Consider the following 24,826-nt stretch of genomic DNA (forward strand, 5'->3'; position numbering starts at 1 on the left):
TCCTGATGCCACAATTTAAGAAGAGACAATACAAAAGGACATTACAAATGGACATTATTAAAACATGGCTTACAGTATAAGAATATAGAACTATACAAGCAGTTAAAACTTTAAAAGCACAAATGGGCATTAAAAAATACAGATTCGGTAAAAGAGAGATTCGAGTGAATTATAATGCAAAAGGCACTATAAAATTGAGAAAAAAAAAACAAGCAGCAAGGTATTTGAATGGGCAGGGCAACTAGAAATTTAAACTGTTTTGGTCATTTAAACTGTTTTGTTTAAACATAAATTTGTGCGCTGCACAATTAATGCATCCATTTGACGTAACATTTCAGATTCATACTTGGCACTAGTCTCCACCATAAAAGAAGTAAAAGTAAGCGGTTTGAAGTCTTGGCGAGTTAGAAACAAATACTAATTTAAAATACTTTTAATTTAATTTGTTTAATTAATATAAGTATACACATCATCTCCATGGTAACATGCATTATTGGTCACAGTCCTTTTGTTAGAAGTCCACCCACCTACTAAAATTGGAATACATTGCATCACCATATTCCCTCAACCAGTCTTAACTAAGCCTTTGAAAATGGTATATTTATGCAAAGTTTACCTTGGTAATTCAAGAAAATCTTGAAAGTATGACTGGATGTTATACAAATAATGAATGTTTATGAGTGCAATGGTGAGAATATTTTCATGAGTTGAAAGATTGAATGTTCCATTTCGCCTCGTTGAATGGAACATTCAATCTTTCAACGAATGAAAATATTCTCACCATTGCACGAATGCAAAACATTCATTTTTTTTTTATATAACATCCAAGTAGATCTTTGTCATTCGATTGGAGGATAAAACTTCAAGAACAAACAAAACTCACCAAATTGTCCACTTATTTTTCTCAGCTTGTTCAAGGCTAAAGGTTTAAAAGTCAAATCATTGACGATAATGAAACTCAACATTGTAGTTCTTAAAACAGTGCACAAAAATCATCAAGGCAACTGCATCAACTTCAAAGGCAAGTTTTGTACTGCTATAACAGCAGTATGATATATGGTCTAAATAGCGCAACGATCGTATAGTGCCGAGCTACTGCGCGTCTGAGCATGCACGCGGTGACGGCGTGCAATAGATCAAAAGGGATGGGACGAAAATGCACGGTGAATGGAACCAAAAATGCACGGTTATGACGTAGGCCGTGCAATGGTTCGAGTAATGAATGCCGTGTGACCTACAATCCTCCAATCAAATGACAAGGATTTACTTGGGTGTTATATGATTCTCTAATCCATGACTACAGAATTATTGGTAAATGTGATCAATTCTTTTTTTTATTGAAGGTATACATGTACATGTCTATCATATTAAAAAAAAAAAAAAAAACTATAAACGCAAAACGTATTAATGGTTTTCAATCTCTAACAAAAGGTGGGCTTCTTTATAATTTAATCCAAAAGTCTAACTCTGTTTCCACTTCAGTGGAACGTCTCTTTACCGAACATTCGGCTATTCTGAACATTGTGCTTGGCTCCTGATTTTTAAGTACAAAACGTACTGAACACTGTTGCTGACCAATGTCAAAAGAAGAGTGACAAGTGGCTATTATTTCCAAAAGGAATAAAAGGGGAAAGTCTCTCCCATTTCTGTAGTAGTTACATAATTCACTAGTAGGCACGTGTTCAAAGTCGTCTTTCAGTAACTACCAGGGCGTGCAGGGTGAAGTTCTGAAGGGCGCTACTTATTGAAAAGTGAGTACCGAAACACTAGCAGCTTTAAATCCCTATACCGAATGATAACTATTGTGATCAATTTCTGTGGATCCTGCTATGTTCGTTATAGCGGCGTTTCCCTGTACCAGTTTATGAAAAGCTAATCTAAAGTGTTATCTACAATTCATGCCTTTCCTATCAATTATTGGTCTATCTGCATCACTTGCAGCACAGCATCCCTAAGTTTATAGTAATCATCCTGGCAATTATAAACATGACTGGAAAGTCGACACCAGAGTCTCTCATTGAAGTGTGAAAATGCAGCAATCACTCCACTGTGAGAGAACACAGCCCCCATCAATTTGCCACAACTTTCAGGGCACGCTGGGTAGGCATCGGTCTCCGGGACGGCAACGATAGCCATGAAGGGCGCCCTCATGTGAGCTGGAATGGCCAACTGCTCTGTGCTCCAAGCCTTGGCGAGCATGTCTGCGGCCCAGCCGCATAGGCTGGCGTTATATGCTGTGATAGCCTCCTGATGAGATTAAATGTGGAAACATTAGAACTCTCTCTACACCACTGGTAAAATGAGCAATCAAACTAAAGTACGTGATGACTGGGTAATTTATCCTGGTGCAGAAATAATGCGCCTATCAATTGTTCCCCCCCCCCCCCCCCCCCCCCCCCCGGGCTGCCCCACCCAAGACGTGGTGATTGTCACTTTTGAAGTGACAAAATCCCCACCCCTCGGGCAAAATTTAAGTGACCATGCCCCGACATACATACATGGGGCGCACAAGTAAATGCATTTCCATGTAGTACGCCAGTGGTAACAATGTAATTTGAGTGACCAAAATCCCCATCCTGGGGCATGAAAAACGTGTCCAAATCCCGACATCGGACCTGGGGCTGCGCGGGGTGGGAGGGGTGGGGTAAACATTTGATAGGCGCATAATACTATCAGTGGGACAGTTCCAGATCACTTTTTATACAAAACGCTGTACACCCGTCTGTGTTCGGGGTTTCCGTGTCCGAGTGACATCATTTCGCAGTAAAATTCCTCCTCTTCAAGTAAAGTTAAAACCAAATATGTTCACACAGACTCAACCTAAAGGGAATCAATCATGGCCTTTGTACAGGACATATTGTGGATCACTTTCGACAGTACCGCATCACTTTTTATACAAACTGCTGTACACCCGTCCTATTTTCGGGGTTTCCGTGTCCGAGTGACATCATCTTGTAAAATTCCTCCTCTTCAAGTTAAAACCCAATATGTTCACACAGACTCAACTTAAAGGGAAATAAATAATGGCTTTTGTACAGGACTGAACTCGACAGTTGCGGATCACTTTGGACAGTACCGGATCACGCACGCTGCGCTATACCTGGTACATTTTGTGCCTGTACAAATTTATCATTCACAGTGGGCGCGTCGTGTGTCACGCCTTCATCATCTAATCTGCACACAATTAAAACTGCATCATGTGCATGGGTGATCCGCACTGTCTCTCAAGCAAAGGGATAAAAATCGTTCGGCGAATTCAAATTCAAATGCCAAAATCATTATTACTTAGTGATACTTGAGATTATTTCCTTACATTACAAGAAAATCTTATATAGTGAAGGAAATAAATGATAAATGCTGGCTACGTTCCACAGGAAACCAGAGTTTTACCATTACGGGCTTCCTTCACAGGCCAGACCCAAAACAAGCAAGTATGACGCCGAACTGGATCGTGGGTAATGTTTAAGCGATTTCAAAAATTTCTTTTACCCGACAATTGCAAAATGATAGACCTTCAAATTGTTGGGAAAAAATCTCGAAAACAAATTTTGGTTGCACTTGAATTAATTTGTATTTAATCAAGTGATCCGGAACTGTCGATGATCGGGAACTGTCACACTGACTGTATGTACTATTAACCACAATGACATGGAAATCATGCTAAAGCAAATGACAATGTCCAAACTAAGAACACGTTAAACAGTCCAATTAAAATTCCATATTTATCGGAGAAAACTTCAACGACAACCCTATGGAATTTGTGAACGCTAAGTTTTGTTTGTCTCAGATTTTGCGCGTTGCGCGTCCACATGTAATTGGACAATATTCCACAAGCTGCGTTGACGCAATTCTACCGCGATAGGTCAATTGCACCGCTGCTGTAAAGGCAAACAAACACAGCAAAGGCAGCCCACTCACCAGGCCACCTAGGTCATGGTGGAACTTGATGGCTGCAGTTGCACAGTAGTAGGGGATATTATCCCGGGTTCCAATAAAACAAAACCTCTCCATTAGTGTAGGCGCATACGTACTGTGTGAGGTTATCACATGTCGGATGCTATCGTGATGGCTGGGATGTACCCATAACAAGGCACAACCTCTTGGACTGAACAGCCACTTGTGTAAATTACCTGCAGGAAGAAATGAACATGCATTGCAACAGCCTTAATATGGGGAGAACAGAAAGAAACAAGTTACAAAACTAGAGCTATAAAAGTGGGTATTTGTAAAGCGCACGTATCCACCAGGACTGGTTTTCAAGGCGCTGCACCATTATTACCCCTGCTCATTGGGCCCATGAAACATTCCAAATACCATCTCAGCTCCCTGGGGAGTATATGGCTTGATGCTGCCTGTTAGGCGCAAGGAAGCTAATTCAATCACACTAACCATTTTTGCCCTCACAGGTACCCATTAAATTACTCCTGGGTGGAGAGAAGCAATGAGTGACAAAGTGCCTTGCCCAAGGGCACACGCACCATAACCTCAGGCTGGACTCGAACCCACAACCTGCAGCTTTACCCGCAGACCACGAATCCAATGCCCTTAACCATGAGGCCACAGCTATGGCTGTTCGAGGAATGCCAACCTGACTCCCCTACGGGCGATCGAGTGAGCCAATGAATAGACATACATGTCATGCATGTAGGCCCAATTTGTCAACCTACCGACATAGAAGTCTACAGGCAGCTGCTCCAGATTGAGAGGTACTTGTCCGGGTGCATGGGCGCCATCAACAAGGACCAGTACATCCTTCTGTTGACATAATGCAGCTAGTCGCTCCATGGGCATCAGGATTGCACTTGGGCATGTGATATGGTCTATGACAGCTACTTTGATGTTGCTGTGTTGCTCTAATGCATCCGCATACAGCTTGACGATGTCATCCTCAGATTCAATGGGCACGGGGATCTCAAGTACAACGGCCTCTGAACCTATAAGTGCATTGGCAATCAAATCAGGATGAACATCGCTAACAATGAAAATACGGCATATACATACTGCTATAAGTTTAAATCGAACCATCAATGCATGAGATACTGTTTTGTCTTGTGAATACAAAAATCCATCATAAGGCCCTTTCGCACTTTCCAAAAATCTGTGTGTTGGACCCAGGTTGAACTCCCAGATTTTCAGGGACCCAGCTCACACTAACCAGAGTTCAACACAGCTTGTACACTGGTCCACTACTCTACATGGGTAGAAGTCAGAACTATGTAATCCACATTGTAATTTTAAAGAGGTTGTGGAATGCTCGAAAACATTTCCGTCATTTTTCGGGTATATGTAGCCTAAGGTGTGATGAAATAAAAATGACTATTGGTTCTGTCATGAAATGAGTACAAAGGGTACTTTTGAGAGCTATTTTTCAGGTCCTGTTTCGACCCGAACGTGCAATTTGTGTAAAAGTCGTCGTTGCGGGCAGCAAACAAAACACAGTAAATCGTGACGTAATAAACAGGACTCGTTTATGCTACTCTGCATCGGGAGTCCTGTTTATTACGTCACGATTTACTGTGTTTTGTTTGCTGCCCGCAACAACGACTTTTACACAGATTGCACGTTCAGGTCGAAACAGGCATGACAGGACTTAAAAAACAGCTCTCAAAAGTACCTTTTGTACTCATTTTATGACGGAAACAATAGTCATTTTTTTTCATCACACCTTAGGCTACATATACCCAAAAAATGACGGAAATGTTTTCGAGCATTCCACAACCTCTTTAAGCTTTCCAAAATACAAATTTTGACTTGCATGTATGCCTCAGTTTGATTGAGTGCAAACGGTACGTGACGTTTACCTGTTTTTTCACAAACGTACTGAACTGTTTTGATGAAAGATCCATAGCCGTGTGTAGTCAGAAGAATCTTGTCCCCTTTAGTCAATGGCAAATTCTGCAAGACACAGTTGATTCCTACGGAGACAAAAAGGAAGACGACCTATATCCCAAACATCCTGAAAATGACACCTCTATTGAGTGCATGTGCACAAGTACCCCCTCAGCGGCTCCAAAGAGAAAGTTAGGGGAGACGACTGGAAGGGACATTAGAATGCTCACAGCAGCGAAGAACACCATGGGTTGTTTTGTGGACATAAAATACTTGGTATATGTCTACTTTGCACAGTATATACACGCATCTTGTTTTACTACACTCCCGAGGACAATGTTTTGTGTTTTCCTTTGTCCCTGTAATATAACACTCTCCCGTAGACTAAGCACACAAACCTACTACGGACGACCATTTTGAACAAAAGACCCAACTCCCGAGGACTGAAAGGATCTGTTGTTCTCCCTTTGTGTGTTGGTCCTCGGGGGTTATATATGTAGAACACGTACATGTACGCACCATGCCAGTGTGCTCAGGCACCCCATCTCCCCCACTGGAACACTCAAGAGTGGTGACATGTAAAAGCCCCCATCTGCTGTTCATCCATGGGGTCCATAGGGCAACCCCTCCCATTCACGTGTGTCCCTCCGGTGCTGCCAACTTTTCTTTCTTATCCGATGACATGCTAGTCTGAGTACCACCTGTTATCCATGGAGCCAAGGCCTGTATAACGCCAGATATGTCTAGACATGCAGATATATGCAAGCCGCGCGCCAGCCAATCGGAGTCGACTTTACTAAATCATGACTTCATTTCATTCCCAAATCAGGACTAAATGGTTTGATTGGTCAATTCCAATGCTGTGTTTTGTAATACAACAACAGCCGATACAGAGTGTGTGACACAGCTTTTTTTCATCCATTGTCTAGGACACTCAACGAGTGAATGACCAAAGACATATAGAAAGGACCCGCTGATTGGTTAAAATCTAGAGGGCTAGAAGCGGTTGTCTTGCCTAATAAATCAGCGGATCTATAATTACTTTTGTTCATTTGTTGGCCGAATAAATAATAATAATAATAACAACATGCAATAGACCACAGCGTATTACATAGACTAGTGCCATGCAGGCATGCAACTGGGAATTTGGGGGGAAAAAACGAGAAAATTCCAAACCATACAAGACTTTGTACAGTGTTTTTCAATTTGCAATAATGTGAAGTACAAAACGAGGAAATCAGCGGATCTGAGGAAAGGTTGCATGCATGGGCATGTAATTTATGTGCCTCTGCCACAATCGACGGACATATACGACATGTACAATGTACAGGTACATCCAAATTGTGATCTAAAATATAATGGATTCTGGCTAGAATGCAACCTTTAATCCTTCAAATGCCTGCAAATTGGATACTGCCTCACAGATCACTCCTCTAAAATCATCTGTCACTTCTTGATTGTGTTCAGTGGATGGGTAACCACTTCCTTAATCATTCAAAATCCTCCAACTCATTTGAAAATGTCGAAGCAGTGCAATGTAGGCCTACAGGCATGGCTGAACATAAAAAATGCCAGATAAAACCTTGACACAATGCATCCTCCAATTCAACTGACACTTCAAATTAGGATTGAGGCTGAATGCCTTTAAAGGCATATAGCCTGAATCCTCTCAAATCCCCCACGAGTGCCTCATTGATTTTGAACAATTGGAAGAGGGTAATTATAAGCGTTTAAGTAGACAAACCTTGCAGTCAGCATGTCTTGTAGGGCACATGTGGTCTACCGGTAGGGCACAGGATTCATGATCATGAGATTGTGGGTTTGAGCCCCACCGTGGCCATGCGTGCCCTTGAGTAAGGCGCTTTACCTCAATTACTCTACTGACTCGCTGTGGAGGAGTGTGGCGTGGCGATACCCCCATAGCAGCATTTCTGGGTGGCATGGGTGGCTTGTGCGTAAAGCGCTCGCCTCTCACCAAGGTGACCACGGTTCGAATCCTGGCCGCGGATCGCATGTGAGTAGAGTTGTGCGTTGGTTCTCTCTCGTGCCACGAGGGTTTTTCTCCGGGCCCTCCAGTTTTCCTCCCTCCAGAAAAATCAAACACTTTCGATCTCAGGCTGTGCTCCGTGGTCATATATGGGTCGATGTGGCCGGCAGCCATAGGCGCCTTTACATGCCAGCGGCCCGACCACGTTGTAGCCGCGTCCTTCGCAATTCAGCATACCAGCTGCGAGTAAGGATGATTAGCCTCCCAAATTATTATTTCATGGACTCCAGTCTGGCCCAATCGCTTCAAAGGGAGATGGACACTCTGTTCCTCTGAACACAGTTCCGTCCCCTTTACTTTACCTTTTATGTCTCGATTCACATGTACGTACCTGTTGTAGTATTTTCAACAAGCACCAGATTTTCAGATTTGGCACCGACAAACTCGGCTACGGCCATAACTGCTTGAGCATAGCGATTGTGTCCTCCTTCTGATGGGAACCACTTGGGATCATACTGCCTCCTGTACCATAACGCAGGCTTCCTCTCCCGCTCTGCAATCAGTCTAGGATGAAGCAAAGTGAAAAATAAGAAGCTGCTGCAAACCACAGACTGGATTGACCTCAATGACTAGTTTTCTAATTTGCTTCAAATATGGGAACATTTGCAATTTCAAACACATGTATGTATGTGAAAAAAACAAAGCAGTTTCTACCAGAAGTTTATTCTTCCATATGGCAAAAATTCCCTCAAATGAATGTTAACTGGACACACTGGACAGCATATCATAAACAAGCTACAGTCAGTTCAGAATGCAGCTGCTCGCCTGATAACTGGAACCAAGAAATACCACCACATCACACCAATACTTCCTCAACTTCACTGGCTGCCCGTTCAGTTCAGAATTCAGTTCAAGATCATCTTTCTCACTTTTAAGGCACTTCATCAACTGGCTCCAATCTACATCCAGGACCTGATACACCTTCCCAATGTGAGGCCTGGTCTGTGGTCCTCGGCTCTCACACTCCATGTACCCATATCCCGCCTTGCCAGCTACGGAGACAGAGCCTTCTCTTATATTGCACCCCGTCTATGGAATTCACTACCTCTTGACCTCAAAACACAAAATTATCCATCATCCTTCAAACGACAGCTGAAGACTATCTCTTCAACCTGGCATTTTGACTCCTGGACTGACTTTGTCTTTGCAACGACCAGCGCCATTGAAAATTTGAATGGCATTTTGTCAGATACTGTGCGCTACAAAAGTGCTGTTATTATTATACACTGAAACCCTCATAAAAGGGCACACCTGCTATTTGCAGTGTGCAGTGTCTTGCACTGAAGCATTTCAAACTAGCCAAATTTTGAACTTAATACCCCCTTCAACCGTTACAAAGGGACACTTGGAGGAGACCAACAGGAGACCCATTCTTACGCATTGCTTACCCTGTCTGATGCTCATGCGAAGACGCTATGGATTTTTGTGCACATTCAGTGTCAAATAAGTCATGCGTACAATGTACTTTGCACTGTACTTTGCACTGTGTCCTTCCCGCATGGGTTCTCAAAAGTGGTCGCAAAACCTTTTGGACACCCTTCAGAGAGGAAACTTAGTACCTGAATTGTGATTCAGTCAGTTTCAAATGAGACACTTTAAAAAAAATGCTGCGCTAACCACACTGGTATGATCATTGGTCGATCGCACTGCAATTAATCAATCGCCTTATTCATGGCTCTGTTAGACTGTTGTAAACAAGGGATCGAACAATCATGCAAACACATTCCTGAATGATCGCATGGTCCCATGACAGTAAACAAATATTGAGCGGCTCAGAGTGAAATGGGAAGAATATTATCGCAAGGTAAAATCTGGACTTTTCTGTTTCACAAGGCGAAGCCGAGTGAACTGGAAAAGTCCAGATATTAACGATTTTAACGATAATATTCCTCCCATTTCACAATTTAAAGCCACTCAATATATTTGAACTTCTATTTCATAACAAATTTGGTGGAAAATGCATTTCTCTCTTCCTAACCACCCCTTCACAATAATGTTTGAACCCAACTCTGTTAGCGCTGGCTCTTTGGAACAATACACGCTACCCGCAACGCTGAACGCGCACACCAGCATACATTTGCACACAAATACCGCGTCATGGAACAAGACTGATCCTAACTGTTGAATAGTATTTCCAATTCCCTATGGGCGGATAGTACTTTTTGAGCGCCGGCGTGAATAGGAGCAATAACGAATGTCACGTGATGCGAGTTCCACCAATCAAATGACAAGGATCTGTATGTCAGTTACATGTATATAACACAAACTATTTCCCCAACATACATGTATGCACATGAGATAAAGTTTAGAGATATAGTTTAAAGTTTACCACGGATGTACCTTTGCTGCAGTTGTAGAATTGGACGAGGCACGGCAGCAAATGAGCCGTTGTTGCACAGGCAGAAGTCCTCAGCAAAACAGTACTCTGCCTGCCTCAGTTCACGGCCAAATGCCTTCTTTGCTGCTTGCCGTTTCCTGCTGTAGTACTGAAGCCCCCAGACTAGTCCTGCAGCTGAGAAAATGCCAACTGCCACGGAAGATGCAACCTCAACAGGCTTCATGTTGAATTAAGTGTCTGAATAACAGAAGATAATGCTATTATTAAAACCCTCCTATACTTATAACTGTCACCAACTATCAAAAAAACCTGACCTGGAACTCTCTCAGTAGCTTTTGTTCAGGCTGGTCACCAACTACCAGAACTCCCTCAGGATTACACCATATAACTGCCAAAGCCTGTTTAAGTGGTTTGATAGATTGGTTGACCATAATTAATACCGGTACAGGTTGTGTAGCAGCCATGTTAACCCGCCAATTGTACCCATATGATGCCATATGATCAGTGACAGATTGTCACACGAGTGTAGGATGGTTTAATTAAAGGGAATATACTTTTGCTTTTGCTGTAATCTTCAGAAATGGATGGATTTGGGGGTTATTTGTAGCAAATTTTAGTGTTACATGACTGGTTTGAAGTTTTGTGTTTGTAGATGCTGGAAAAACTGAGAAAAACAATCATGTTCCTGTAGTCTGGTTCCCTGACCCCATTTAAGATGAAACAGGGCAATTTATAATTGTCTGGGAGTTGTCAGGACAGGAAAACAGTCTAGCTGGCTTGTACCCGTTCATGTAGGTGTGTAATTGATTGCAAACAAAATGAGGACTAACTACATGTGAGTATGGTAAATTGGGGGGCAGTATTTGAAAAAAGCCAGTTTTTTCCAACGCTGGTCGCCACAAAAATTGATACAAAAATACCACTTTTCTTGAGAATGACAGTAAACCAGGTGCCATGATTTTACAGGATGCTTTAGACTGTCATTCACTAACAGTCCAGTAAAGTATTTCATAATAATTTGGTAGTTTTGTTTCTTGATGCTTGCACACATTGCATATTCCCTTTAACACTGAAATACGTACATACTGTACATTTATGTATGTGAGCAACCTCGCCCCTGCATTCTTGTGCTCTTCTACAACTGAAATGCAACTTTCGTCTGCTGCTGTAGTGCCCAAAATAACTCCAGACTTTAGTTGAGACAACTAAAATGTTGCAGTCAGGCCATTTTCAATAGGCCCTAAGCCACATTGACATGAGTCAACTCTTCTTAACAATGCATTATATATAGTGGTTTTTTTTTTTATTTAACAAAAGTCCAAATTTAGACGGTAAGCTCGGAACATGACATGGATGTGTTTATCCAAAATTCTGGTCCACAATTAATTCAATACTCTGACAAGATGTCAATTTGGTCTACTCCTAGACCCCAAAACTACGGTGGAAGCACATGTGCACACGTATGCTCCCACTATACATGTACACAAATGATATGCAATAAGCCCATATCATATAAATTGTACGTGTTCACAAGTACATAATGTGCACACACCCACCGGTACACAAATGACACACAATATCTAGTAGGGTCATTCTATAAATTTGGGGTCCACTTTTTTTCCCGTCCCTGTTACATCTGACATCTATGATTGTATAATTCTGATGCACTCCTTAATTTAATGCAGTCATCTTACAAGCGTGATTATGAATAGCAAACTACCTACCCAACAAATAAACAATCATTTGAAGTCACTTTTAATGACGCTTGAATGGCAAATTACAAAGTACCAAGGTAACAGGGATGGGAAAAATGTCACACTTTGGACCCCAAATTTATAGAATGACCCAATAAGCCCATATCATATATGAGTACACAATACATCATAATGTGCATTTACATTATAATAACATGCACACAATGCAGATCAAAATATCCATGAGTCAGAAAGCAACTGTCGCAAATACATCTGCTCAATTTGCTGTGACAAATGAAACAGGTGTCATCATGTCAAAATAACAAGCGGTATAGTCCCAAATACATGTATAATCGTCAATAAGTGACGCCAACTGTGAGATCCAAGAAGAGAACACTAACTTATCCAAAGGAAAAGATTCCCATATCTGGCCATGCACTTGTCACCCTGTGCACAAACCGTATGAGACTGGTCTGAAAATGTGTTTTCTCAGCAAATACTTCCAATATTTTCCATGCTAAATTTAACTTTTTAGGACATATTATCACTTTCTGATGGCTAATAGGTCACCGGTCACTGATTAGAAAATTAGTGATGGCCAGATATGGGAATCTTTCCATCAAACGTCTTTCAAAGAGATGGGCTATTGTACAACTTATATTTAGTTGTAACATTTATTTCATTATGATGCCATTCATTACAATTCGTCACCGTTTTCACGAACGATCACAAACTATTTTGTTGAATTTGAAGAAAAGTGTTTTGGAGATAATTGCAAAAGAAGTTTCTCATACAATGTATTTTAAAACTGCAAGAAATGCTACTTTGCAACAACTTTGTGCAATAAAAAAAACTTTACTTTCTATGAGAGCTGAATTTTATGTAGCCAGTAATTAAAATTAATACTGCTGTATTAATTAGTTACCCTGTAATTAGTAAAAATCAATTAGTAAAGATATGTGGCTCTTCGTGAAAACAAAAATTCAAGTTTCCTGCATATTGGCCCTTTCTGTTTCACATGTTTTGTATGCGTTCAAGGGGCCAAAATGTATGTGGCTCTTTGTTTGTGAAAATCCAAAACTCAGTTTTCGAGATATCTGCCCCTTGCATCATTAATGTTATTTGGAAATTAAGATGTAATGCTTACAGAAACATGTCAAAATGGTTAAGTACAATCATGACAATGTTTTAAAGCAAAATAGTGTGGAAAAAAAATCGAAAAAATGGTAATTTTTGACATATTATGTGACTGTTCGTGAAAACGGTGACGAATTATGTACAATCATGTATAAATTTAAAAAGGTCAGTAGTAATATGTACACAGTGATTACTAATAAAGTGTAAGATTATATGACAACATTTAGGTATAAGGTTAAGCAGACGCTTTTGTGCCCTTACCTATGGACAAACATACAACCAAAGTACTGTAATAAGGGACAAACAAAACACAACGGGAGACAGACAGGACAAGTGTGAGACAAGGCCTAAATATTAATGCACCGTTAACATTTCAAGTTATGAATATGATTCACTAAAATGAGTTTTAACTTTTTGACAAAGACAGATAGTGAGGGTAACGATTTAAGAGAATCATTTAAATTATTGCAGTACAGAGTGCCTCGATGAATAACACTGGGTTTTTTTACATTGACGTTATGTTAAATTGGACGAACAAGTTTCCCCTAGCACTACTTCGAGTATACATGTACATGACTGTTAGATGCCAGACAGGGCTCTGGAGTGCTCTGAAACGTGCAAAACTAAATCAGGTCCACTTTACTCACAGTTTAGCCAGCAAATTTCTCCAAAAAAATTCCACTGGGGCAAAGAGAATGTCCTCAGTATTTCACCAACCAAGTTTGCAGACTCAATTCAATTTTTAAAGGAGACTTTTCTTCAATATTTTGCACATGAGAGGGAAGTCAAGTGATTTCAAAATGGGGCTAACTCAGGCGCGGATCCAGGGGTGGGCCGCGGGGGCACGTGCCCCCCGTCAAATTTAGTCCACAAAAAAATTAAATGAATAAAACAGGGGGAAAAAGAGGGGGAGGAGAGAGAAAAGGAGGGAAGGAGGAGGGCAACCTTCTAACAAAAATACCGGCGCCGATATTAAACATCAGCGGCCTGCAAAAATTGTGTACTGGCCGTATGACACAGTACTGGGAACTCGAGAAGCTTCGAAATAAACCGCGATCCCACCGTACGTACTCCATACGTAACCCTGCATAGTATATCGGTTTATGAAATGCGATTCATTATGAGCGTATGTACCGGTACGAAAAACACGCTCGTGTCTGAGCGCGACATACACGTTGTACGCTGCTCTTTGGACCGTACTATTAGTAAAGGGGTGTGTTTTCGTAAGAACAATTTGCCAGCATTTCTTCCACGCGCTTTCAAGGAGTCTAAAACATGTCAGTTTCGGTAGAAAATTTCCGTAGAAAATCTTATCTTATTGATAAACTGAAAATTTAAACTTGATACAAAACATTAGAAAGCATGCAAAAGTTTACAAACTAAGTCTATACAATTCCGTTTCAAAAATAAAATGCACGAAAACAATTATGCAGACGAAAATGGTTATCAAGTGAAAAACAGAAGAAACTTAAAGGAATCGCCTCAGATTGCACCACAGAGCATCCAATTATCAAAAAAAAAATCCCGGGGCCCTTAAGCAGGCCCCCGACCCCACGCCGAAAGACAATCGCACTCCGCATTATTAGTCCTCAGGACAGATCTCCCTACGCATCCTTAAAACAGTTTACAAACTAAGCCTATCCAATTCCTTTTCCAAAATAACATGCAAGAAATTTATTATGCAGTCGAAAATACCTGGTTATCAAGTGAAGAACAGAAGAAACTTAACTAGGCTTGTATTAAGAAATACAAGAGTACAATTTTAAACCGATGAACAAAAAATCAAAAAAACACATGGCGTTACCGCAAACCGAAGCGATAATGAAAAAAAAACCTGCAATCTTCACAACATTTTGCTGAAATGGGGCCAGGAATCGCCTCAAATTGCACCACAGAGCATCTCTGGAATCAAAAATTTCCCGGGGCCCTTCAGCAGTGTTGTAGTCGAGACCAGATAGTCCGAGACCGAGACCAAGACCGAGACCTGAAGATTCGAGACGGAGACCGAGACCGAGACCAGCCCCTTCAAGGCGGACCGAGACCGAGACCAATATGGTCCGAGACCGAGACCGAGACCGAGACCGCTGATAATAAATAACAATAGTCGAAATAAAAAAACAAGACACGTTATTATAGTTGAAAAATGTAACCCTTCTATTCACAAAGAATACAGACCAAAATTTTGACCAGTGGCAGTGTTGACAAATTGATACATGACACCTTACTTGAGTAAAAAGTAGTTACACTTAAGAAATATATGCTTTGACATGTTGTCTGCACCCAATCGTGACAAAAGTAAAAAGTTAAAGGTAGATGTTTCATCTGTTATAGGAACTCTTGGTTTCAGCTATGACTTCTAATGGATATTTAAAGATGCAATTTTAATTTTACATTGTGCCTCTTTTTCCTAAAATAAATATAGGACTTAACTTCTAACAAGAATTGTGTACTTGATTTTAAAAAATGGAATTAATTTTTAAATTTCTGTCATAGAATGTGGACTTGTACATGTAGACTTGTACATGTAGACCCACAAGTTGCGAGGTGGTAGCCAGAATGTGCCAGATATGGATTTTTAAATTTTTTTTCTCAACGGGATTTTAATTTTTGAGGAATAATGGGGTAGGGGAGATGGGGGTTAGTTGGAACACGGGGTTAGTTGAAACAATGAATTTTTCTTGATCATCTTAATTAAATTTTATGAAATGTTGCCCTCAAGAGATGTCCCTTAGCAACAGCCATCCACCATATTGCCTGCAGCAACACTGCAACAATAGTGCTCAAGTGGGAAAGATAAGTTTGTTTTTTCACCTTTTGAGTAATTTTTTCACCATTAAAAAAATGTGTACTTTCTTAATGATGTTTATAGATAACAGTGACTAGTTTGGGGGTATTATATGCTCCAGTACTAAGCTACAAAATAAGGTTAAAAAGATATGTTATTGGAGCCCCTGTTTTGTAGAGTGAGCAAACAAATGTCACATGGGCCACTGGGGCTAGTTGGAACATTTTGATGGGGGCTAGTTGGAACATAATGATGATAATTGAGGAAATATTCTGACTTGGCAAACAATTTTGAAAGCACATAGACAGGTCACATTGACCTTACCTCAATTTTATGCAAGCTTTTCATGTTATTTTTGGGGAGTTAAATTTCCCGTTTTGATGTTTTCTTTTTATGATCAGGCTTGTAGCTGACTCTTGCCTCGCAATGTTCCTGTGTTTTTTTGTCTTGGTGCTGTTTGTGCCATTTCTTGCCAGTTTGTTAATTAAAAAAAATGTTAGGAGCATCACCAGTGCTTGGAACAATTATTTTACTTGAAACTCAAATATAAATGCAGTTTTTAAGTAATTGTAGTATACTTTCAGATTAACAGCATACCAAGTTCCAACTTACCCCATACCATGTTCCAACTAACCCCATAGGAGGGGTTAGTTGGAACGCATGTCGTAGTTGTGATCAAGATGGATTTTTTAAATAACCATCAACAATTCTGAGAATTTTTACTACATTTGCAACATACATGTGTATGAATAAATTGGCATAGTTGTTGTTTCTTGAAGAAAACCTGTTTGTGTTATGGATAGGTTTTTGTGAAAATCGTTCCAACTAACCCCCGTCTCCCCTACTTCAAAATGAGCAGCCAGAAAATGGGGTCTCATCATACACTCTCATTGCAACAGTGAGTGGTAACTGGTAAGAGTGTGTGAATTCAATGCTGGAAAATCAGATAGGTCAATTTACTTTTTCTTCAAAATACTGTCCCAAATTAAAAAGAACATTGTGTGGGGTCGAAAATATAACTAATTTGAAGCACCTCATTTATTATCAGAATACAAAATGCAAGTGATTACGCCCACAGGGATGGGCTAAACTACACAATCCCCGAAAATGGTTGACCCTTATTGCATAAATTGTTACAAGTTCATACTTTGCTTTATGTGCCCGACTCAACAGATAAATGCCAAACTTGCTCCAAATCGTTCAGTGACTGGTACTGCTGCAGCTTTACATGTACTTTGGGGACTTTCCAACGTGCAGTCGAGTCCGGCAAACCGACCACGATATATAACAAGCTTGATCTACGGGCTAGCAAATGTTTTAACTAACAACGGTACTGAACGAAGTGAACACAAAGTAACCGATCGAGCTGTAAAAGCTACATATTGCTGGTCTCGACCCGAGACCAGCCAAAATATCGAGACCAAAGGGGACCGAGACCGAGACCAAGACCGAGACCACAGCTTCCGAGACCGAGACCGAGACCGAGACCAGCAAAAAGTGGTCTCGAGACCGGTCTCGAGACCGAGACCGGTCTCGAGACCTACAACACTGCCCTTCAGTGGGCCCGCGCCCCGAACCTCACGCCGTAAGACACTGCTCCGCGTTCGCATTAGTCCTTGGTCCCAGCGCATCGCCCATTGCAACAGTTTACACTGTTCAATACAATTCCTTTTTTTTTTTTTTTAATACAATGCAAGAAATTATGAAGACGAAAATACATGGTTTGCACATTTGAAGTACACAGTAGCTTAACATTTGTAAAAACAAGAGTATATTTAAAAAAAAAAATCCTTATAAGCTTAATAATTCAGGGGGAAAGGGGCCAGGAGTGGCCTCAGATTGCACCACAGAGCATCGAGAATCCAAAATTTCCCGGGGCCCTTAAGCGGGCCCCGGACCCCACGCCGTAAGGGCTTCGCGCTCCACGCTCGCATTATTACTCAGAGCAAAATGCTCTAAAAGTGTGCCCCCCGTCTAAAGAAATCCTGGATCCGCGCCTGTAACTGGTACATGTCCAACCATGGTCCAACTATTTGAAAAGACTGACCTCTTCATTCAGTGTCAATAGTCTGGTGGCTTGACTATGGAGAAATGTGTTGTAAATTGAGACTTAGTTCCCGCTTCATGCCACGTTTCTTAAATTCTTTTGGCATGGTTGATTGATGCAGTACTGAAGCTAGCTGTGTTGGACTGGTTATTTTAGGTGCCAGTCTATTTTCTTGTTTTTGCATGTTTTCAATACCTTAAGTTTTGGGACTCTCATACACAGTATTGAGAGTCCCAAATTTTCGGACTAGTTAGATGCTGAGGTAAAGCAAGAATCAAAACAGGACGGGAGTAGATTTAATGCATAAATTTATGTATTAATTTTCCCAAATTAAGGTAATATAAGTCATTACATTGTAACACAATTAATTTAGCAAATAATGGAGCAGAATGATCATGATAGCCAGCCTTCAAAATTACACAACTGCTAATTGTTCCTGTAGAGTAAGTAATTTGTTACACTTAGATGGCAAACTACCCAAGGTCAAAATTGAGTAATTTAAGTATGGTAAAACAAATGAATTATACAATGTTAATAAAATCTTACTCGGGAGATAATATTTCAAATGATTCATTATTTTTTTGTTTTTTGATATTTTTGTCGCTACTTGAGTACTTCATCAGTAGTAAGGGAGGCGGGGGTGCTGGACTTTTGTCATAGGTCTGTGGGTAGTACAGGGCCATTAATGAGAAGTCTGGGTACCAGACTTTGTCATAGGTCTGTGGGTAGTACAGGGCCAATGGGAAATCCCCCGATCTCAAGAAAAAAAAAAAAAATAAATAAATCTAACGGAGAGAGAGTGAGAGAAAGAAAAAAATTAGCTCCTTACCCTGTAAAAGGTGAGGAGCTGTTTTTTAATATAAAAAATGGAGAGTAATATGTTTAGACCGACGAGTATTTGAAAAATGAATAAAAAATAATATCGGTTTTTATTAAATAGATGGAATACTTTGGGACGTCACAACTTGGGGATAAGTGTGATCATCATATACTCATCGAGAATGGTTTTTTAATTTGTGAAACGTGCGGTGAAATAGTTTCACGTTATTTTGATTTTTCGGCAGAAAATGCGCAAGAAGATCGTATCAATTGGTCAACTTTAAAGAGAAACAAAAGAAAAACTGTGGAGAAACTTATTTTGTCGGTGTGTCCAGAGCAAGACTTAGAAGATGTCCAAGAAACAATCAATAAATATAACGAGCTCGTTAATTACAAAACATTGAGGGGGAATGGTTGCGTCAAACGGTCATTAATAGCGGCGTGTTATCATCACGTCGTTGGATTAGACAAAGAACGAGTTAGAGATTTATTTAAAGTGACTCAAAATCAATTTAATAAAGCACTAAAAAGATACGATGACCACTACAATAAAGGCGGGGCCGAGGGTAACACCCCAAGAGGTGAAATAGAGGTATAACTCGGCGGATCGCTTTCATAATGTTTATTTACCGAGAATTTGAACTTGTAAGTTTTTCGATAAGAGATTTTTTTTCTTTTGCCAGCCGTTCGTCTACCCGTTTTTTAACTTCTTTTTCAAAGTCTGTATCGTTTTTAATCTTTTGAAGCTTTGTGCTGGTCTTTGCTCTAATTTTCTGCTTAAGCTCGTTAAATTTGGCGAGCTCTCTCGTAATCAGTAAGAACTCTTCGTGCGATATATCTCCGTCGTTGATGGCTTGAGACACGTATTCTTCAATCGTGTTAAGTTTGGAGTCTGCTAATATCTTAATCTGGTCGTGCTTTTTTAGCTTGGCGGATAATCGCCTAGACGCGATTCTAAGCAGAATATCTACACCAAAAGCGCCTATAAACGTTCCTTCTAGCACCAATCCAACGGGGGTTGATATAACACCCAAGAGAGCGGGAATACCGACAGCCCCCGCTATAGCCCCCAATCCTTCTAATCCTATCTCTACGTAATTAATAGTGTCGATCACTCTCTTTATTTTTTTATAAGTGTGCTCTCGGTGGTCTCTCTCTTTTAAGATTAAAGATCGAATCTCTTCAATCTTTTTTAGTCTGTATACTTTTGTTTCTTCGTTACTATTTAATCGGAGTACATCTCCAGAAATATCAGGGTATAACGCCTTACCATCTACACTCATGTTTTTAATATAAAAAGATTTTAAAATTAAAAGATCTCCAACTCGATCATGATACTCACACCCTTGTTGTTGATGATCTGTCCTTTTTCACCTATGATTGAAAATGTCAGTTTGTCGATTATACCGTTTTTAAGTTTCTTGAAATCCTCGACTCTATCAGGCTCGGGTTTGCGCGTACCCACGGGTACGATTTTTAAGATGTCAGACGGACGGCCATCAAAAAAGTTTTCACTCGTACTCAATTGCGGGCAGCGAATAAACAAAAATTTAAACGGATGAATGTCGTAAGACCCCGTATATACCACTTTGGGTATCAGTCTTCCCTTGGGTAAATTGAGTAATCGAGAGACTTCTCTGTTTAAACGCAATTTGAGATTGACGTCGGTTACAACCAACGTCACCTTTTTAGATTCTCTAAATATTCGAAAACTTACCCCGGGTATATAATTTAAAATAAAATCGAACCAATCGACGTCGTACCACCCAGGTGGGATGGTGACCGAACCGGTGACTCCGGCTGGTAACGGCGCTAAAAGACTCGGAGAAATAAAATCTAAATTATCACCAGACACGACAAGACTCCCCCGTATTGTTATCCCAGCATGTCTAATTACTCTCGCTCTAGGTTCGCTTATTATACCTTCGATATATTCTAGCGCTATCTTTTTACCTTCAACGATGAAGTCTCTTCTTTCAAATAAAGTTGTTATTAAAAATATAATCGTATTGCGTTGTACGTCGGTTAGTGTTCTTTCTTGACTTTTAACGTGTAATTTTATTTGTCTTTCAGATATTTGTTTTTTTTCTTTTTCGATCGATTCTAAAGCAGAGTCTAGTCTATCTTCTTCATACGCTTCTATAAGATCGTTTATAACTCTATTGAAAGTATTTTCGTCTCTAATTAAAAAGTCGTAGGGGTACTCGGGTACCAATTGCGCAATAAAATCTCTATCTGTTCTTACTTCTAGATCTGGGTTAACCCGTTCGTAACTTCTACTAGTATCACCAAGTCTTTCAGCGGGTCTCCCATCTATTTGCGTATACCAATCAATCTCCGTGGCGCTGGAAATATTAAAATATCCGGGGTTAAACATTACTCTTTTTACGCGTACAGATTTTTGACCGTTTAAATTATCTACGACGTCTTCTAATTTAAACGTCTGCTCATTTTGAAACAAGTGAAACGAATGCATTTATTTTAAAGTCTTTTTATATTAAAACTGAAACTAAAATAATGGCTGCTTTTATGTTGTTAAAAAAGCAGATACAATCGATAGCTGATCAGGTAACGAGACAAGTAAATCAAAATGTAGCCAAGGCAACCGAGCCAAAGCATCAAGCTGCGTCCCAAGCAAAGTTTTTAAACAGCACTAAACCCAGTGAACTGGAAGTTATAGTTAATAATACCAACGGCTTTTTAAGCTCGTTTCCCGACTTAACCTCAGACTATAAATTGCCTCACGTTGAGACGGATGAGGATGTAGATCGTTGGAAATCACACCCCATGTCGTTTTATCAAAATCAGTTAAATTTTGCGATCTATTGCGCTACTACGGGCTGCGGTGTTGGATTTGATCTTTTAAACGCGAGCAACCGTTACGTTTGGGCCATCTTTAACTTTCATTTATATTTTACGGTTAGAAAGATCCTATATGACCTTGCCGCTCCTTTACCGGGAGATGATACATTTAACGTTCTAGACAACAGTTATAATCATAGAGCATTTAACGATATCTGTTTGTTGTTTGGCATAGATCAAAACAAGTCTTTTAAACAGACGAGAGACACAATATCTAACGGTTTGGGTAACTCGTATAGCTTTAATAAGGGCAAGTTTTTGGCGGTTGGCGATTATTATAGAGCACTACCCAACAGCCCCAAGGTTCTTTACGGCAGCGGCGGCTACGGGGGTCTAGATAGTCCTAAAAAGAGAGGAAACAGTTACCTTTCTTACACGATTATTTATATCGAACAAAATGAATCGGTGCAAAATGCTTGGTTAGATTTTATACCCACCAAGAGTTCGTTTACCCCCGCGGGAATCATAAAGATCAACGAATCGATCAGATCTTACGTGTACGCTTTACTCGGTGCGCAGGCTCAAACAAAAACGAGCGTATTATCACCAGGCACCGGATTAGACGCTCAAAGACAATTTAACGTCATCGTTGAAGATATCATCAATGCAGTAGACGATATGGAAACGAGTATCAATCAATTTCAAGACTCGCTGCAGTATGCCAGAACACCTTTAAATTTTGTCGTAAAACCGGGGTTATATTTAATTCCATCGGATATGAACTTAAGGATTGGAACGCACGACGGCTATAACAACAATCTTCAAATCGCTACCCAGAGTATGAAAACTGGTTTGGTGTTAGATTTAAACTCACAACCTCAGCCGGACGACTCTTTTGATGACACCGATGATGTCGCGCCACCAACACCCCTAGAGCCTATGACCGATGTTGTATCACCAACACTAGCACCAGCACCAACACCAACACCAACACTAACACCAACACCAACACTCACACCAGCACCAACACTAACACCAGCACCAACAGTTTTAACCCAAGAACCCACAAAACTACAAACTCACCAAGACGAAAAATTATCGTTGACGGTAGGAATATTAGCTATCGTTGGCATGGGTATTTTAGCTTACGAGGCAACGCGATAAGTCACACTCTAATCTCACAACACAAAAAAAAGCCTTACCAGCACAAAGTTGGTAAGGCTTATTTTTTTGTTGTTTTGTTTTTAACTTTGATTACAACTACCATCGTTTTTGCAGGTACGCAAACACCAAGGCTCCCACACCCAAAAACAAAGCCCACACGTGTTCGGCCAACCACGATACGGACTTACTCAGCGCGTTAAATATCCAACTCAGTATGCTACCTATGATGCCCGGCAGAGCACCCAACGCGCTCACTCCGAGTTTTTGAAGAGCAGATGCAAAATTAGCGAGTTGTTTTGAAATCCACTCTTTGATACCACCTTTTGGTGTTGGTGTTGGTGTTGGTGTTGGCGTGGGTGGGGCACCCGCACCTCTCACGCTAGCGACGATGCTACTCACTATCGTGCTGATGGCTAAACTCAAAGCGGCTAAAATACTCACTACGGTCACACCTTGTTCTCTAAACAGAATTCTAATCTTTTCTGCCAGAGTCGTGTCGTTGCCCAAAATTTTATTAATCGTTTCTTTGATTCTAGAGATCTGACTTTTGAGCCCTCGTTCGTCGTCTTTTGCGGCTTCTAATCTGAGGGATCTTTCATCGTCTAAGGTGCGCAATTGAGCTCTTATCTCTTGGTTTTCTTCTTCGCTGTTCCTAGGGTCACCTAATTCATGTTCGGCATCAAATATCTCTTGGTCTAGTTCTGTGAGACGCGCTAAATTAAGTTCTAGGCTACCTCTCAACGTCTGAAGACTTTTGTCTAAACCCTGGAGTTCTCTGTAATTTAATCCTTCCGTTTGAGCGCCGGTGTCGCGTTGTAAATCGTCTATAATCTCGGTTACCTCATCGGTGACTCTGGGTAGTTCTGTCATGGGGATACTCTCAGGTTGTATCGATCGCAGTTGTTGACTTTGATCGTCACTGAGTGTCTTACGTTCGTAATGCGTAAAGCCTAATTTGTTTCTAATAAAATCTCTCCCGTTTAAACCAATCTTCCTTACATTTATCTCGATAGTCCTCAGAGTCAAAAATCTGTTTGGATCATTTCTAACCGTCAACCTAACATCACCTTTATCAGATTTGTAAAATAAACCATCTGTTTTGAGAATAAATTTTTCGTATCTAGGACGTATTGGTTCATTGTATATGTTATAAGTATCGTAAAACTCATCAACGCGCCCATTAGTGACCATGCTTCTTCCTTGGTCTAAAACGGCATCTATGTCGGTAGTGAGGATTGGTGGTGCAGGAGTATCAGGGTTGTCGTCCAGATTGGTCTCTGCTACATCATCATCGTCATAATCATCTGTTCTTTCGTAGTCTGGATCATCAAATCCTCCCTCAGCCATTTATTTAATAAACCTATTTAAATTATGCCGTTTTCATTATACTGCCCGGTAGTATACCCTGTGTCACCAACCAATTTTGCGTGGCCAGAGCTCCACTTATAATGCCCGTCAATTTACCCGCATCTTCTACGCTTAGTTTGCTTAAATCTGGCGCTTTCATTTTGAGTAGTTTATTTCCTACCATGGCGTATCCCATCACCAGACCCGATATGACGGCTCCGTGATAAATCGTATTAGCTATTCCGTTTGTGTCAAAGTTACTCATCGTTTTTAATATAACAATTTTTAAATTGCTGGTTTAGCTACAGACCTAAAAGGTCTGATCTATTCCATGTCTAGCGTTTTGGGGGCGCTGGGTGTAGTGGGTTGCGTGACTGCCGGCACTGGCTGTGCGGCCGGCGCAGTTGCCTTACTTTTTAGTAACAGCAACCCCACTCCTATTATAGACGCTATAGCCCCCCACATCACCCAAGAGTTGTAGTCTGGTGAGCTCGTAGCTTCGTCCGATGTTACGTTCATTTTTGCTAATTTTAATTTCATCTGTCTATTGTGCTCGGCTAAAGCTTTACCCTGCTGTATTCGTTTAGGATTTTTAGTCTTGGTCACTCTCGTTACCGTCGGTGACGACGTTGTTTTTATCGGTTGGGGCGTCTCTGTCTCTGCTGGTTGAGCTGCAGGCGTTGCTGTCGCTGCTTTCTGATCTTCCATTTATTATATTAGGTTTATTAAATTTTAAATGTTTTGTTGTGATTATCGTAGCAACTAGGGGTGATATAAAAGTTCCGTACTTGTAACAAACGTCGCTCAACATACCAGC

At 40.6% G+C, this 24,826-nt stretch overlaps 1 protein-coding gene across 1 annotated transcript in view; it reads right to left on the bottom strand.

Annotated features, from left to right (window-relative positions):
- Nucleotides 1-1,546: 1,546 nt before the first annotated feature.
- Nucleotides 1,547-24,826, bottom strand: part of LOC119719912 (probable L-cysteine desulfhydrase, chloroplastic) — a 32,254-nt gene continuing 8,974 nt past the window's right edge. The window contains exons 2-7 of the mRNA XM_038189383.1: nt 10,217-10,451; nt 8,208-8,380; nt 5,802-5,915; nt 4,668-4,934; nt 3,919-4,130; nt 1,547-2,247 (exon numbers count right to left, since the gene is read on the bottom strand). Of these exons, the coding sequence (XP_038045311.1) occupies nt 1,915-2,247; nt 3,919-4,130; nt 4,668-4,934; nt 5,802-5,915; nt 8,208-8,380; nt 10,217-10,437 (1,320 nt within the window). The 5' untranslated portion in view covers nt 10,438-10,451 and the 3' untranslated portion in view covers nt 1,547-1,914. The remainder of the gene's footprint in view (nt 2,248-3,918; nt 4,131-4,667; nt 4,935-5,801; nt 5,916-8,207; nt 8,381-10,216; nt 10,452-24,826) is intronic.

The sequence above is a fragment of the Patiria miniata genome, unplaced genomic scaffold (genome assembly GCF_015706575.1).
Source record: "Patiria miniata isolate m_02_andy unplaced genomic scaffold, ASM1570657v1 HiC_scaffold_9, whole genome shotgun sequence".
Taxonomy (NCBI): domain Eukaryota; kingdom Metazoa; phylum Echinodermata; class Asteroidea; order Valvatida; family Asterinidae; genus Patiria; species Patiria miniata.